The sequence below is a fragment of the Protobothrops mucrosquamatus genome, unplaced genomic scaffold (assembly GCF_001527695.2).
Source record: "Protobothrops mucrosquamatus isolate PMUCROS unplaced genomic scaffold, P.Mucros_1.0 scaffold1719, whole genome shotgun sequence".
NCBI lineage: Eukaryota > Metazoa > Chordata > Lepidosauria > Squamata > Viperidae > Protobothrops > Protobothrops mucrosquamatus.
The window spans coordinates 13,888-32,084 of NW_015387867.1; the positions used below are offsets into that span (position 1 = coordinate 13,888).

Genomic DNA, 18,197 nt, shown 5'->3' on the forward strand with positions numbered 1-18,197 from the left:
AATCAGACACATGGCATATGCCTTGTGCAGTCTGGGCAGAATCGATCCTCAGTGCAAATGCTATAAATCTGCATTTTACTTGCATAACTTCATTAATCACAGTTCATTTAATGTCATTAAATTAGGTAGTCAGGAAGCACTTTCCCCTCAAGTCCGTTGCCGTTTTGGTAATAAGATTGTTTGCAGATAAAAGACAATGGGAAAATGGTAAAATAAAAGACAATGGGAAGTTGTTTTTGAGAATTACTACTTCAAAAAAAGGAAGACCCTCCCCTCAGTACTCTTGGCACCTGCAAAAAATATGCAGACAAATAAAAATAAAAATAAATTATAGTTAATTATATATATATATAATATAGAATTAGAAAAATGGCAAATGTTATGGGAGAGAAACTATAAACTAACAATGTCAACTTCATATAAAGAAAATCTGTATAAAATGTTTTATAGATGGCACCTGCCACCAGCAAGATGAGCAAAAATGTTTAAAAATATGTCAGATAGATGTTGGAAATGTAAACATAACATAGGCACGTACTATCACATTTGGTGGACATGTGGCAAGGCTAAGGCCTATTGGAGAAAGATACATATGTGGTTAGAAAAAATATTGGGTGAACCAGTTGATTTTAAACCTGAACTTTTTTTGCTAGGTATTATGCCTGAAAAGACTAAAAAGCAGAAATTATATTTAATCTTACACATCACCACAGCAGCAAGAATAATTTTTGCACAATACTGGAAGAATGAAGGATTGCCATCAGAAGAAGAAATAATCAGGAAAATATTGGAATGTGCAGAGATGGACAGATTAACTCTTGAGGTTGAAAGATAAAGAAGATACAGACTATTATCAAATTTGGGACTTATTTTATTGTTGGCTGGAGGAAAGAATGAAGGATTAGGAATTGAACATGTATTAGTATAGCTAATTCCAGACAACCCCTTGATCGGAAAAATTAACATATGTTTATGAAAAAAAACCCCAATAAAATCTTTATTAAAAGAAATAAAAAAATAAAAAGGGGTGCTTATTTCTCCCATCTTAAAAAGCAAATATAAATGCTGCACTATAGCCTGGATTTAAATGGGAAATGCTTTGAAATGGAACACGTGGCTTTTATAGAGCTAAATACAGCTTTCCCATGGAACTGAGAACAGCCAGGGAAAGCTTTTATTCAGGTTTACAAAGTGTTTAATGGACTGGAAAATTTAGCACTAGATAAGAAAGTTGAAATCAAAAGAACATCTTAACAAGGGTTGTTTTCAGTTTAGATGTAGGGTTTGTAACGAGGAACAAGACTATAAAATTGACGTTTTTGCTTGATAGCAGTATTCAGGCAGGGCTGTAGCTAGGGGAAAAACAGTTTAGATCACTATTTCTCAACCTTAGCAATGTTAAGATATGTGGACTTCAACTCCCAGAATTCCCTGGCCAGCTGTAATATTCCTTGCACTCTACTACCTTGTCCCCTGCAGGATAAAATCTTATATGCCAATACAGCAGGGGTCTTCAAACTTGGCCCTTTTTATGACTTGCGGACTTCAACTCCCAGAATTCCTCAGCCAGCGTGCCTGGCTGAGGAATTCTGGGAGTTGAAGTCCACAAGTCATAAAAAGGGCCACGTTTGAAGACCCCTGCAATAAAGTTTCTGACTTCAAATGTGTGTCCTTTATCCACAGAAGTTGGCCAAAGTTAGATTTGGCTTTATAGCCAAATAAAATGGCTACCTCATTTATTTTTCTATGCTCAGCTTGTCTCCGAATTGCTCGTGCTTCCCCCCCTTTTATATCTTTATGGACTGTTACCCAGAATAGGACAGAAAATATAATATATAGAACCATAGGGCTGGAAGGGACTTTGGGGGTCTTCAAGTCCAATCCCCTACTCAAGGCAGGAGACCTTATATTATGCCAGTCAAATGGTTGTTCTGTCTATTTTTGAAAATCTCCCGTGATGGAGCACCCACAACTCCAGGAGGCAAGATGTTCCATTGATTAATCATCCTCACTGTCAGAACATTTCTCCTTACTTCTAGGTTCGATCTCTCTTTAACAAGCTTCCACCCATTACTTCTTGTCCTGCCCTCAGGTGCTTCGCAGAATAAGTCAATCCCTCTTTTCTGTGACAGCCCTGCAAGTACATGGAAAATTAAAATAAAACCATGGACTCAGCAAAGAGTCTGGATATCCCTTTCTCAAGGGATCCGCAGAAAAGATCTCAGCTTGCAGAAAAGATCTTGGGTTGCATATTGCTGTTTTCATGGGATAAATATAAGATAAATGCAAACTTTTTTTATGAAGACTTTTTAATGTGGCTTCTTATGGCCCTAAGAATGCTGTATTCTCCTTCTGAGGCAACTGCTTTTAGAAGCAGTAGATTTCCAGACATCCTAGGCTCTTTTTCTCCACGGTATCAAAAAAGATATCAAAAACCTTGTCTCTGGTGGCCTAAAAGAAACGATTAAACCACAGTGGTTCTTTATTGCCCATAAAGAGGCCATCTCACAAATGCACAGTTATTGCACCATAATTAAGCAAAGCCACCCAATTGCTGGTCCTACTGAGCAAACTCAGATGGATTTAAAAGGGCAGCTGGTTTGGTGTCTAGTTGTCCCTTCAGTTATCAACATTCATTAAAGAAGGAAAATTCTGAGGGGGAAAAAGAGAATTCTGGAAGAAGAGGAGGAGGAGGAGGAGGAGGAGGAGGAGGAGGAGGAGGAGGAGGAAGAGGAGAGATTTCTTGGAGACTGTGTTAAAAGTCTTTTCATCTCATCCCATCTGCCCCTCAGAACCTCTACAAATGCCACACAACTTTAAGTAATGATCCCAGGCTTAAAATGAAGAATATTTTAGAATCATAATCACTGAGCACAAATAACTTCCCATGTTGTTCTTGTTGTTAGTTGCGAAGTTGTGTCCGACCCATCGCGACCCCATGGACAACGTTCCTCCAGGCCTTCCTGTCCTCTACCATCTTCCGGAGTCCATTTAAGCTCACGCCTCCTGCTTCTGTGACTCCATCCAGCCACCTCATTCTCTGTCGTCCCCTTCTTCTCTTGCCCTCAATCTTTCCCAGCATTAGGCTCTTCTCCGGTTAGTCCTTCCTTCTCATTAGGTGGCCAAAGTACTTGAGTTTCAACTTCAGGATCTCGCCTTCTAAGGAGCAGTCAGGGTTGATCTCCTCCAGGACTGACCGGTTTGATATCACCTTGCTGTCCAGGGGACTCGCAGGAGTCTTCTCCAGCACCAGAGTTCAAAGGCCTCAATTCTTTGGTGCTCAGCCTTTCTTATGGTCCAACTTTCACAGCCATCCATTGCAACTGGGAAAACCATGGCCTTGACTATACATACATGACTATATGCACAGTTATTGCACCATAATTAAGCAAAGCCACCCAATTGCTGGTCCTACTGAGCAAACGCAGATGGATTTAAAAGGGCTGCTGGTTTGGTGTCTAGCTGTCCCTTCAGTTATCAACATTCATTAAAGAAGGAAAATTCTGAGGGGGAAAAAGTGAATTCTGGAGGAGGAGGAGGACCGAGAAGAAGAAGAAGAAGAAGAAGAAGAAGAAGAAGAAGAAGAAGAAGAAGAAGAAGAAGAAGAAGAAGAAGAAGAAGAAGANTCAACTTCATATAAAGAAAATCTGTATAAAATGTTTTATAGATGGCACCTGCCACCAGCAAGATTAGCAAAAATGTTTAAAAATATGTCAGATAGATGTTGGAAATGTAAACATAACATAGGCACGTACTATCACATTTGGTGGACATGTGGCAAGGCTAAGGCCTATTGGAGAAAGATACATATGTGGTTAGAAAAAAATATTGGGTGAACAAGTGGATTTTAAACCTGAACATTTTTTGCTAGGTATTATGCCTGAAAAGACTAAAAAGCAGAAATTATATTTAATCTTACACATCGAGAATAATTTTTGCACAATACTGGAAGAATGAAGGATTGCCATCAGAAGAAGAAATAATCAGGAAAATATTGGAATGTGCAGAGATGGACAGATTAACTATGAGGTTGAAAGATAAAGAAGATACAGACTATTATCAAATTTGGGACTTATTTTATTGTTGGCTGGAGGAAAGAATGAAGGATTAGGAATTGAACATGTATTAGTATAGCTAATTCCAGACAACCCCTTGATTGGAAAAATTAACATATGTTTATGAAAAAAAAACCCCAATAAAATCTTTATTAAAAAAAATAAAAAAATAAAAAGGGGCACTTATTTCTCCCATCTTAAAAAGCAAATATAAATGCTGCACTATAGCCTGGATTTAAATGGGAAATGCTTTGAAATGGAACACGTGGCTTTTATAGAGCTAAATACAGCTTTCCCATGGAACTGAGAACAGCCAGGGAAAGCTTTTATTCAGGTTTACAAAGTGTTTAATGGACTGGAAAATTTAGCACTAGATAAGAAAGTTGAAATCAAAAGAACATCTTAACAAGGGGTGTTTTCAGTTTAGATGTAGCATTTGTAAGGAGGAACAAGACTATAAAATTGACGTTTTTGCTTGATAGCAGTATTCAGGCAGGGCTGTAGCTAGGGGAAAAACAGTTTAGATCACTATTTCTCAACCTTAGCAATGTTAAGATATGTGGACTTCAACTCCCAGAATTCCCTGGCCAGCTGTAATATTCCTTGCACTCTACTGCCTTGTCCCCTGCAGGATAAAATCTTATATGCCAATACAGCAGGGGTCTTCAAACTTGGCCCTTTTTATGACTTGCGGACTTCAATTCCCAGAATTCCTCAGCCAGCGTGCCTGGCTGAGGAATTCTGGGAGTTGAAGTCCACAAGTCATAAAAGGGCCACGTTTGAAGACGCCCTGCAATAAAGTTTCTGACTTCAAATGTGTGTCCTTTATCCACAGAAGTTGGCCAAAGTTAGATTTGGCTTTATAGCCAAATAAAATGGCTACCTCATTTATTTTTCTATGCTCAGCTTGTCTCCGAATTGCTCGTGCTTCCCCCCCTTTTATATCTTTATGGACTGTTACCCAGAATAGGACAGAAAATATAATATATAGAACCATAGGGCTGGAAGGGACTTTGGGGGGTCTTCAAGTCCAATCCCCTACTCAAGGCAGGAGACCTTATATTATGCCAGTCAAATGGTTGTTCTTTCTATTTTTGAAAATCTCCCATGATGGAGCACCCACAACTCCAGGAGGCAAGATGTTCCATTGATTAATCATCCTCACTGTCAGAAAATTTCTCCTTACTTCTAGGTTCGATCTCTCTTTAACAAGCTTCCACCCATTACTTCTTGTCCTGCCCTCAGGTGCTTCGCAGAATAAGTCAATCCCTCTTTTCTGTGACAGCCCTGCAAGTACATGGAAAATTAAAATAAAACCATGGACTCAGCAAAGAGTCTGGATATCCCTTTCTCAAGGGATCCGCAGAAAAGATCTCAGCTTGCAGAAAAGATCTTGGGCTGCGTATTGCTGTTTTCATGGGATAAATATAAGATAAATGCAAACTTTTTTTATGAAGACTTTTTAACGTGGCTTCTTATGGCCCTAAGAATGCTGTATTCTCCTTCTGAGGCAACTGCTTTTAGAAGCAGTAGATTTCCAGACATCCTAGGCTCTTTTTCTCCACGGTATCAAAAAAGATATCAAAAACCTTGTCTCTGGTGGCCTAAAAGAAACGATTAAACCACAGTGGTTCTTTATTGCCCATAAAGAGCCCATCTCACAAATGCACAGTTATTGCACCATAATTAAGCAAAGCCACCCAATTGCTGGTCCTACTGAGCAAACTCAGATGGATTTAAAAGGGCAGCTGGTTTGGTGTCTAGCTGTCCCTTCAGTTATCAACATTCATTAAAGAAGGAAAATTCTGAGGGGGAAAAAGAGAATTCTGGAAGAAGAGGAGGAGGAGGAGGAGGAGGAGGAAGAGGAGGGATTTCTTGGAGACTGTGTTAAAAGTCTTTTCATCTCATCCCATCTGCCCCTCAGAACCTCTACAAATGCCACACAACTTTAAGTAATGATCACAGGCTTAAAATGAAGAATATCTTAGAATCATAATCACTGAGCACAAAAAACTTCCCACGTTGTTCTTGTTGTTAGTTGCGAAGTCGTGTCCGACCCATCGCGACCCCATGGACAACGTTCCTCCAGGCCTTCCTGTCTTCTACCATCTTCCGGAGTCCATTGAAGCTCATGCCTACTGCTTCAGTGACTCCATCCAGCCCCCTCATTCTCTGTCGTCCCCTTCTTCTCTTGCCCTCAATCTTTCCCAGCATTAGGCTCTTCTCCGGTTAGTCCTTCCTTCTTATTAGGTGGCCAAAGTACTTGAGTTTCAACTTCAGGATCTCGCCTTCTAAGGAGCAGTCAGGGTTGATCTCCTCCAGGACTGACCGGTTTGATATCACCTTGCTGTCCAGGGGACTCGCAGGAGTTTTCTCCAGCACTAGAGTTCAAAGGCCTCCATTCTTTGGTGCTCAGCCTTTCTTATGGTCCAACTTTCACAGCCATCCATTGCAACTGGGAAAATCATGGCCTTGACTATACGTACATGACTATAAGCACAGTTATTGCACCATAATTAAGCAAAGCCACCCAATTGCTGGTCCTACTGAGCAAACTCAGATGGATTTAAAAGGGCAGCTGGTTTGGTGTCTAGCTGTCCCTTCAGTTATCAACATTCATTAAAGAAGGAAAATTCTGAGGGGGAAAAAGTGAATTCTGGAGGAGGAGGAGGAGGAGGAGGAGGAGGAGAAGGAGAAGAAAGAAGAAGAAGAAGAAGAAGAAGAAGAAGAAGAAGAAGAAGAAGAAGAAGAAGAAGAAGAAGAAGAAGAAGAAGAAGAAGAAGAAGAAGAAGAAGAAGAAGAAGAAGAAGAAGAAGAAGAAGAAGAAGAAGAAGAAGAAGAAGAAGAAGTTTCTTAGAGACTGTGTTAAAAGTCTTTTCATCTCATCCCATCTGCCCCTCAGAATTCTACAAATGCCACACAACTTTAAATAATGATCCCAGGCTTAAAATGAAGAATAACTTAGAATCATAATCAACTGAGCACAAATAACTTCCCATGTAGGGCTGCCTAAAGCCTATGGCTGAGCTGTGTGAAAAACAATGTTTTCTTAATGGCTCAATGATCCTTACCCTGAAAATTTATCTGACGTTCTTAGATATAAAAGTAGTTGTTGGCAATGCTCTTAGAGCAGTGCCTTCCCAGTGGTAGAGCAACTCTGCTCTCTAATTTTAAAGTTGATTTATGAAAGTTAATAACCTCAAGCTTCTATATAAATGTACAACGATGCTCTAAGGCCATTCTCTAGCTATTAAACACATTTCCAAGTTTAATAATGCTTAGAACATGTTCATTAAAGCAGCTTCATTAAAGTCAAGAGAGCTGATTTTTCTTCTATTACACAATTTCCCCCGCTTTCCTTCTGACAATTTAATTCGTCTTGTCGTAGAAGACTTAAAACATGGTCATTTGTTTAAACCCTAAAAGAAACGTCGTTTTAATGTACAACTTAGTACGACTTGTCTGTGAGAACTTAAACCATCTTAGACACCAATCTTCGATCACACTTTTTGGTTCCAGTAAAGCTTTCTCCTACTTAAAATTGAATCAAACCTAGATGATCCCCTGTTTTTATAAGCAATGCTTGAAAGTTGGAACAAATGAATGGGGGTACATGAATATACAGGTGAAATTGTTTTAATATATTCCAATTTCCAATAGCAGTAATACTAACTCCGATTAGTACCGTTGTAGTCCACCCTTCTTCTACAGAGCACAGTGCACAATTTCTCCACAATCCTTTTCTCACAATAAAATTGTGAAACAGACTGAAAAGACAGCAAGTAGTTCAAAACCATCCAACTTAGTAGATGGATAAGTGTAGACCTTGGAGACTTTTTTCCCCACAACACATACCCGAAGCATGCGAAATCTGCTTTTAATTTGGTTGTGATAGGGGCGCAGAAAAAGATGCAATCCATTGCCAGAGCCTGCTGTATTTCCATCCCTGTGGGCTAAAATGAGGTCACCAGGGTGGAAGCAGGCAGCAAGCCCCACCCCACACAATGTTGTGTGTTGTCTTCAATAATTCCAGTTGGTTTTATCATCTTCAACTGGTATTTAATCCTTATGTAAGATGATTTTGCACTGCATTCTCTGCCAAACGCTACACGGCTGTGTAAATCCTAAATCGGGTCTAAAAACAGTATACTTTTATAAAATGTGGGTGCCAGAAGTGGAATCCCACAATGCGGACAGCATTAAAATTGGGGAAAAGTCAACCGAGGTGATTGTGCGGCAAATCAAGGAACACAAGATACATTTGAAATCTGCAAATGCTAAGCGGTCACTGAGCATTTGTCCAGCTCTGGAGCAAAGAGATAAGGAGGAAAAGATTGTCGGCGGACTTGGAATAAAACAGCTAGAATAAATTTCTTTTTTGCTCGACAGAATTCTCGGTCTGGTCAGTGTCACAAAAATATAGCAATGGTAGATTTCTACATTTCCATCCCCAAAGAGGAAACACACAAGGTATTTTGCATGGCTGCACATGAATCGTGAAAGTTCACAACGGGACCGACACTGTGCACCACAGAAAGATGCTAGGACGAGAAAGGAATCACTTACAAGTCAACTAAAGTATACTTCGCTTCAAGATGAAAAGCTGAGGAAAAAGGCCATTCCTGCACTTGAGGGCCACGAATTTTCTGGATCGTCTAAGAATTACAATCATTTGTATGAAATAGCAGTTTAGTAATTGGACACATTAGACGTTGCGTGGGGCCACAGAACAGATCCTTAAATTTATCCTGATGTGCGAATCTGATTTAATTTCTCCCAAGGGACACAAGGAGGACATTTGTCTTTTCTTCTGAAAAGCTTTTCAGAAGTCTCAAGAGAAGATCAAGAGTGTCCAGAATTAAAAGAAACAGAATTTCGTTAAAACCATCAGTGTAAAAGAAGGGGTCGCGTTTTCTAGGATTCTCCATTTTTTGAAATAAAATAAAAACAGTGGATACAATTGGATAAATATTGTAACAGGCAAAACCAGGGTAATTTTTTTTACTAGGTGCAATGTAAAGATAAAATAAATTATCATTATTACTTTTTTTTAAAAAAAATCGAAAGTAAATCCTGTTATAACGGATAAGAATATATAAAATGTTCACATGAAATATGGTCCCCCAAATTCTCAAGGCTAAATCGCCTGCAACGATCCATGAATGAAATATCCCCTGGTTAAAATTCTGCTCTCTTATTTTGAGAGGGTTAGCAATGTGAAGTAGATAAAACAGTCTTTTCCAAAAGAAACCTTGGCAACAGATAGGACAGACGCGTTTTGAATGCTCCCTCATTAAGATTTCCCCAATCTTAAATCCTTATTAAAATTTAAAATAAGACAGCTAACACACTTGAAATCACAATTCAATATAGGAAGGGCGTCTACAAGGTACATGTGCAGTGGTGGGATTCAAATATGCGAACAAGCGGTTCTCGGTGTGGATGCCGCTTCCGGAAGTCCATTCTGGGCCTGGGCAACAAAAAATTAGCTACCAGTTCTGTCGAAGTGGTGCGAACAGGCTGAATCCCACCACTGCCTATATGTCAAGATGGCAGCTGTGGTGGAATGATCAAATGAAAAAAAAAATAAAAACCAGGGGAACTTCAATAGCACCAACATGGCTGCCATCTCGACTAACTGACCACACCCAGAAGACACCCTTGTAATGCAGACCGTTGAAATGTTCAGACATTGCCTTTGACCAAGTTTCCATTGTCAATGAGAGAAAAAGGGCGTTGTCTTACCTGAACGCCTATTCACGATTCGAGCAGGAAGGTTAAGATAACCCATTGGTGAATTCTCCATCCAATCATGCTGGAGAATATGCTTTACCACACACAAAGAGGATAAGTCGGAATAAAATCTCCAATGGACCCGCCATTCATGTACCAGAATCACACTGGACGCATGACTAGAAGGAGGTTAATTTTTAAATCTCTCTATTTGCCCTCCTTCTTTGGAAACGAGATGGAAGAATGCTCTGTTCGATCGTACCTGGGCTTGTGAGTGCACCAAGGGCCCCTGTTGCTGTGGAGAGTGGATTCGCATTGGCGGTGTTGGCCGAGGACTGGGCTGCGGCGGCGGCAGCTGCTAAGGTTGCCAAATTCTGCAGCTGTAAAGCATTCATTCCTGCAGGGAAAACATAGAGCTGGTGAGGTCGATTAACAGAAGAGCCATAGGGGGCAAAGTGGTTAAAATGCAGTATTGCAGGCTGACTCTGCCCACTGCCAGGAGTTCGATTCTGACCGGCTCAAGGATGAGTCAGACTTCCATCCTTCCGAGGTCGGGAAAATGAGGATCACAGGTTGTTGGGGGCAACAGGCTGACTCTGCAAACCGCTTAGAGGGGGCTGTAAAGCACTGTGAAGCGGGATATAAATCTAAATGCTGTTGCTCTTGCTAAACGCTACCAAATCCAAGCAATTTGTTTTCAATCCACCAACCCAGTGTGAAATTTCCTTCATATTCATTCTTCCAACCTTTTCTTCCCTCCCTCCTCTTATCAGATCATCATTTGTGATACTTCTGTTGAAGTTACTTTCTGCAGTGTCCCTCACCTAAGCTAGCTTTGTTTCGGTCAATGCTTTGAACATCATAGGGATACAACTCCTGTGCCAGTTTCAGATTTGTGCACAGGGGCCTCTGTGTGCATATCAAGAACGTTCCGTGATTGTGCAATCAGAACCTGGCCCGTTAACCCATCGCTTACAGCAGTAACAATGGTGAGAATAATATTCTGTAGTACAGATAGTCCTCAACTTACAACGGTTCCTTTAGTGACCGTTCAAAGTTACAATGGCATTTTAAAAATGTGACATATGGCCGCTTTTCACAGTTATGACCTTTGCAGCATCCCCATGGTCATGTGATCAAAGTTCAGATGCTTGGCAGCTGCTTCATATTTACGACCGTTGCTGTGTTTCAAGGTCATGTGATCCCCTTTTGCAACCTTCTGACGGGCAAAGTCAATGGGGAAGCCAGATTCACTTAACAACCAGGTTACTAACATATCTACTGCATTGATTCACTTAAGAACTGTGGCCAGAAAGGTCATAAAATGGGGCAAAGCTCACTTAACAAAGGTCTCACTCAGCGACAGAAACTTTGGGTGAAAAAAGTAAGGTTCTACATTTAGGCAAGAAAAACCAAATGTACAGGTATAGTATAGGGGGTACCTTGCTCAATAGTAGTAACTGTGAGAGGGATCTCGGAATCCTAGTGGACAATCACCTAAATAGGAGCCAGCCGTGTGCTGCAGCTGCCAAAAAAGCCAACACAGTGCTAGGCTGCATTAACAGAGGGATAGAATCAAGATCACGTGAAGTATTAATACCACTTCACAATGCCTTGGTAAGGCCACACTTGGAATGCTGCATCCAGTTTTGGTCACCACGATGTAAAAAAGATGTTGAGATTCTGGAAAGAGTGCAGAGAAGAGCAACAAAGATGATGAAGGGACTGGAGGCTAAAGCATATAAGGAACGGCTGCTGGAATTGGGTATGTCTGGTTTAACGAAGAGAAGGACGGGGGGGACATGATAGCAGATGACAGGGACTCAGCACGGGCCCTCATGAATGCGAAGCGTGAGTTGCGCCACGAGGCCACAATAAAAAAAATGCAGCGGAAACGATCTCGGGACAGCTCCGAGTTGTTTATCAAAATGTGTGTCAAAGACGAGAGCAGCAGAAAAGAGCCATCTCTTCCTCCTCGCAAAATTTTTTTTTAGAAAGCACCAAAAGAACACCTTGTTATCCAACAAGGATGCTTCTACTTCAAAAGGAAGAAGAGAAAAGATTGTTACTGGCTGACAACCCATCAGTCTGGTTTTACCCGGGATAATTTCCTATCAAGTCCAATCCCCTGTGGTTGAGAATTATGAGGAGTCACCTCAGTCACACGTTTGGAACAATTTCCATTCCAGGGAGACCTGGAAAGGTGTTCGCTGAACATTTATTCAGAGTTCTGAAAGAACATTAACCACGAGAAATTTAATTAATACATGCAATACACACACACACACACACACACGGCAAACCCTAGAAGATCAAGACTGCAGATTGTGCAGGAAGGTTAAATAACAGAAACATTAGGTGCACGTGCCAACACCCGATGCAAAAGGCATCAACAGATTCCTCATATTTTTCACTCTTTAGGAAAACCGGTGTAGGTAATAACGCTCCGGTGATGGCTATCAGAATAAATAAGGGCAGGATTTTTTCACAAGGCCTCTACCTGCCTTGTAGAAATCCACCTAGCAGCCACCTGCCAGCAGGAACTAAAAGAAACATTTCTGCGAGTTGGAAAAAAACCCCAACAACAGCCAGGACTCAAAACAAAGAGGAAAGAGCTAATCTCTCATTGTTCTTTGTCAGTTCATATACCGGCCACATAACTGGACGAGATTTATATTTAACACACCCTACTGTGCAACAAGGCACTTAGCGCAGATAAGCTCTGCTTTTCTTTCCTGACTTCGTGCCATGGATAAATCAGAGAACCTCTTTTGAACCACGGCCACCGTGGTCCAAAACACACTCATTTCAAAGTGTTAACGGCTGACATAATGGGATGTACGGTAGTCAATTGTATCATGACGGGGATATTCATGCCCTGGCTCTGTTTATCACTCGAACCTTTTGTCAGCTGAATATCCAGCCAGGTTGTGTTCTCCTGCTCAGCTACCTTTATTAAGCTACCTTTATTAAAGCCAACAGATCTTCATGACAGGAATGGCTGCTCAACCAGACTGTGTCTTTTCCTTGGAAGAATTCAACAACAAGAACCAGCCCAGATGCACTAGATAGCGCCACTTAAATGGAGGATGAGTGGATAGAGGTGTGAATTAAAGCATTATCTTATTCAGGCAGTCCTGTGTAAGTTTGTTTAGTGACCATTCGAAGTTTGTTTAGTGACCATTCAAAGTTCGTTTAGTGGCCATTCAGAGTTACAACAGCACTGAAAAAAACGACATGACCGTTTCCCATGCTTACGAGCGTTACAGCCTCTCCATGGCCATATGATCAAAATTCAGATGCTTTGTGGGAATCAGCCCCCCCAGAGAAGGAAATATTAAAAGGGCAGAAAAATATATTTCCTCAAAGGATCTTAAAGAGGCAGAAAAGCATCCCCAGTTTTCTTAATAGCCCCAAATCTCCCTCCTCCAAGCAGAAACCAAGTCTGTACAAATGCAGATGTAAATAATCCAGGAAGGCTAGAAGATTAAGAAGACAAAGACACCTAAAATCTACATACCCCACCCAGACTCTGACAGAACATAATAGGATTAACCCACAGATGCCAAAGGGCACACTCAGACTCAGGTCAAAGTTCATGCCACAGGAACAACTCCAAACAAAAGGCTCCAGAGGATATAAAAACCCACTCCCTACATGTGCTCTCTCTCTTTTCTTCCAGAGCCATCTTTCTGTCTGGCTCTCCTCTTCAATAAACTGCAACCTTCTTTCTAAAGCAGTCACCATGTTGTTTATTCCCAGCTTGGACTGAACCCTGATGAAGACTTTTCCTTCAACAGGTTCACGCAATGTCCCGGGGTCATGTCATCACCTTTTGTGACTTTCTGACAGGTCAGGTCAATGGGGAAGCCAGATTCACTTAACAACCGTGTTACTAAGTTAACAACTGCAGTGGTTCACTTAACAACGGTGGCCAGAAAGGTCGTAAAATGGGACAAAGCTCACTTAACAACTGCCTTTCCTAGCAACAGAAAATTTGGGCTCAATTGTGGTAATTATAATTTCCAGGTTGCATATCCCATTGCTCTGCATCTGATTCCTCTTTACTTCTCAAGCTGCTTATGCTGTTGATCAGGGGTCTTCAAACTTGGCCCTTTTATGACTTGTGGCCTTCAACTCAGCATGCTGGCTGAGGAATTCTGGGAGTTGAAGTCCACAAGTCATAAAAGGGCCAAGTCTGAAGGCCCCTGCTGTTGATTATCATCCAAAATGTATTGTTTTCACGCAGAAGCAAGAGACTTTTTCTTCTGTTCCTGTGGCTTCTCCCCTACATTCCACAGTAAAATGAAATGAAAAATAATCTGATAATCTTCTGCTGAAACCACTGAATATTCTACAGACACAGTACTTTTGGAAGCGATGTTAATTATTTACATTTGGGGGGGTGGAGAAGGAAGAGAGGTTCCCTCTAGAAATATTTCTTAGTTCTTATGCTGGAGGAAAAAAACCCGTTGAGTATAAACGTGCAATTTAATTGATTTCGGCAATATAAACTGCTCAGCTATCAAAATAGGGTAATATTCTGGACAGCGAGAATCGCAACTTGGATACTCATTGCTTGGCCGATTAAAAACACAATTAAATTATGCTTATAATGGATGTACAATATGTCTGCTGAAAATGTAAGATTTTTATAAAATGTATTTATAAGGAGAGGGGCGATGAAAATTTAATTTAATGTTCACCTTAGGTAATTTGGTGTCTTATTGTTCACAGCAATTACCATAAATCTACATATCAATAAGGAAGAACAGATGTCAGTTGTTACATCCACTTGCCAATCAGGCTTGTTAAAAATCGGCAGATGGATGGCGGTAGAATTCTCTCATATGGCCCATTAGCACATTTGCAGGAAACTGATGTAGTACCCTTGCAGTGACACATGCAGTCCTGTTGAAACACAAATAAATTGGAGACCTGAGGTTTCCATATCACAACTCAGGGTGTGAAGCTGGCAGAGCAAACTTTCTCACCCAGGAAGAGAAAACTTTAATCTCACTTCCCCCTTTACGACTGTGGGAAGTCAGCCCCCAAGAGAAGGAAATATTAAAAGGGCAGAAAAATATATTTCCTCAAAGGATCTTAAAGAGGCAGAAAAGCATGCCCAGTTTTCTTAATAGCCCCAAGTCTCCCTCCCCCAAGCAGAAGCCAGCTCTGTACAAAATGCAGATATAAACCATCAGGAAGGTTGAAGCTAGGAGATTAAGAAGACAAAGACACCTAAAATCTGCATACCTCACCCAAACTCTAAGAGTCATTAGCCCCAGCACCAGGGAAGCAGGATATGACCTTTGGGTCATAATAGGATTAACCCATCACCATCAGAATACTAGAAGGGCACACTCAGACTCAGGTCAAAGTTCATGCCACAGGAAGCAACTCCAAACAAAAGGCTCCAGAGGGTATAAAAACCCACTCCCTACATGTGCTCAGCCCCTTTTCTTTTCTCTCTTTTCTGCCAGACCCATCTTTCTGTCTGGCTCTCCTCTTCAATAAACTGCAACCTTCTTTCTAAAGCAGCTGCCATGTTGTTTATCCCTGGCTTGGACTGAACCATGATGAAGACTTTTCTTTCAACATGATTATATGATGGGACTGACCAGTCCCCAACTAAAGGGGGATTTTTCTCAAGCTGCATGCACATGACTGTTGAGGTCAGCTTGGGAAAAAAATATGAAAAATGCATTTCATTATTTTTCAAGAGAGGGATTACCAAATAGCCAATGTTGCTTTAATTTTTGAAGAAGCCCATTTTCGATTTAGGTTTTCTCTTATTAGAGGCATTTACAAAAAGACGGGGGAAAAAAGCAAACATGTTGTTTACTTGCTTCCTTATTTAGGACCATCCTGACCCATTCCAACCACACAAATTCCAGGACAATGTATAAATGATCAGCTTTGAATCCTATTGAGAACCCATTTTTAGGATTTACACTGAACATTAAATGGTTTGAAATAATTTTTATTGGTAATTTGACTAGAGCCCCATAAAACTGGTGGATAACAGTATCTTTTTAACTAAGGCTGAAGATAGGAGAAGTTTAGATACATAAGATCACCTTGTAAACTTAGGAGATGCTTCAAAGCCTACATGACACCATTCCCATTACAGGATCAATGGGTAGAAGGAAACTTTCCCTCTGAAGTTTATGCAGAGTTAAAGCAACTAATTCACCACCTAAAATATAGGGATAAAATGCAGACTTCCTGCAGTACTCTAGAGCAGGGATCCCCAACCTCCCCCCCCCCCGGTCTGTGGACTGGCACCGGGCCACAGCATGCCAGAAACCGGGCCACACAAACAAGCGAAGCCCCATCTGCGGGATGCAGGCAGCACACGGAAACCACGTCCCCTTCGGTCTGCGGAAAAACCTCTCTCTTCAGAACCAGTCCGTGGTGCCCAAAAAGATTGGGGGCCACTGCTCTAGAGGGTACAATTCATCTAGTCTTGAAGACTCAAACTCATTAAATGTAACAAGATGTTCCTTGATCATGTTTCTATCAATCTTAAGCTCCAATTCTGCCCTTCCATTTTGCCGTTCACAATTAAAATAAACTAATTAGCCTGAGCTATTTTATGTGTGCAGCCATATACGTGCCTTTCTGTGTGTTGTATGCATATCCGTATTTGTGTAAAACAGTATGTTTAGTGACCATTTGAAGTTACAGTGGCACTGAAAAAAGTGACTTATGTCATTTTTCACATTTATGACCACTGCAGTATTCCCATGGACACATGATCAAAATTCAGACGCTTCACAACTGACTCGTATTTATGACGGTTGCAGTGTCCCGGGGTCACGTGATCACCTTTTGCGACCTTCTGACAAGCCAGGTCAATGGGGAAGCCAGCACTGTGTTAGTACTAACAACTGCAGCAATTCAAGAATACAAGAATACAATAACAGAGTTGGAAGGGACCTTGGACCAGTAGATCAGGTTGTAGGACGAGTCCGTCCTTTGGGATATAGTAAAGTCTGTTTACCGACAGGTCAGAGAAGAATTTTTGAAGGTCACAACCTCGTAAGTGGTGAAGACCTCCGTCCAACAAGGTGACCAATTAACAAGATTGACAGTCCTTCAAAGAGGAATCAAGATCCAACGAAGAGAGGAACTAATCAAAGGTCCCGTTGCTTCTTGTCCTGCCTTCAGGTGCTTTGGAGAATAGCTTGACTCCCTCTTCTTTGGGGCAGCCCCTGAGATATGGGAACACTGCTATCATGTCCTCCCTCGTCCTTCTCTTCATTAGAATAGACATACCCAATTCCAGCAACCGTACCACTGGTTGAAAAGCCCTGCCTTATATGTTTTAGCCTCCAGTCCCCTAATCATCTTTGTTGCTCTTCTCTGCACTCTTTCTAGAGTCTCAACTTCTTTTTTACATCGTGGTGACCAAAACTGGATGCAGTATTCCAAGTGTGGCCTTACCAAGGCCTTGTAAAGTGGTATTAATACTTCACGTGATCTTAATTCTATCCCTCTGTTAATGCAGCCTAGCACTGTGTTGGCCTTTTTTGGCAGCTGCAGCACACGGCTGGCTCATTATTAAGTGATCGTCCACTAGGACTCCGAGGTCACTTAAGAAAGGCCATAAAATCGGACAAAATTCACTTAGCAACTATCGCGCTTAGCCACAGAAACCTTGGGCTCAGTTGTGGCTGTAAACCGAGGACTGTCTGTACATGAAAGAAAGGATAACAGAGAAGCCAAAAGATCAATATCTAAGTGCTTAATACTTCAAAAGTTTACAGTTAGGCATCAGTGACAAACCTGAGAGATATTTCTAAACATCTCCCAGCAGACTGGCTATCAAGGCCTGTGGTTGAGGAATGTGTGAAATTGCATGGGTCTTGAGTGGTATTGACAACCTCGGATTTGTCATTTTTAGACTTGATCCATTTAGATTAATGAAAAATAAAAATAGCTAAGGCTTATTTTACTCCCAAGCTGGTTTCACTGATGCAATGGCTAAGCCTGGATCTAATTTACTTTCAGGGAGCACTCAGGATTTTGGGCTGTCTCAACCAATAGATCATAATTCCAGAGACACAATACATCTCTAACCGTGCTATGCAGAGAAATCTCTTACTGCCCTCACACACACACACACACACACACACAAACAAAACAAAACAAAACACACGCATACATACATACACACTCTTTCTGGTTCCTGCATTTCTTATTCGGTGGGGTTAAGTCCAAGAAATACTACTGGGCTTCTTAACCCAAAGCCTGTTCCAAAACACATCACCGTGAAAATGGTTGTTGATCACATTAAAATATATTTTTCATGAGAGAAGAATGAAAAAAAAAATCATGCCAGTAAGTAATACATGCCAGATTATGAGAGTGGCACATAATACGAGCGACAAGTGCTTGCCAACA

The 18,197-nt window shown here is 41.1% G+C and overlaps 1 protein-coding gene across 1 annotated transcript in view; it reads right to left on the reverse strand.

Annotated features, from left to right (window-relative positions):
• LOC107293729 (CUGBP Elav-like family member 2) overlaps positions 1-18,197 on the reverse strand; it is an 89,715-nt gene that overhangs the window by 13,842 nt on the left and 57,676 nt on the right. The window contains exon 8 of the mRNA XM_029285448.1: positions 10,051-10,185. Within this exon, the coding sequence (XP_029141281.1) occupies positions 10,051-10,185 (135 nt within the window). The remainder of the gene's footprint in view (positions 1-10,050; positions 10,186-18,197) is intronic.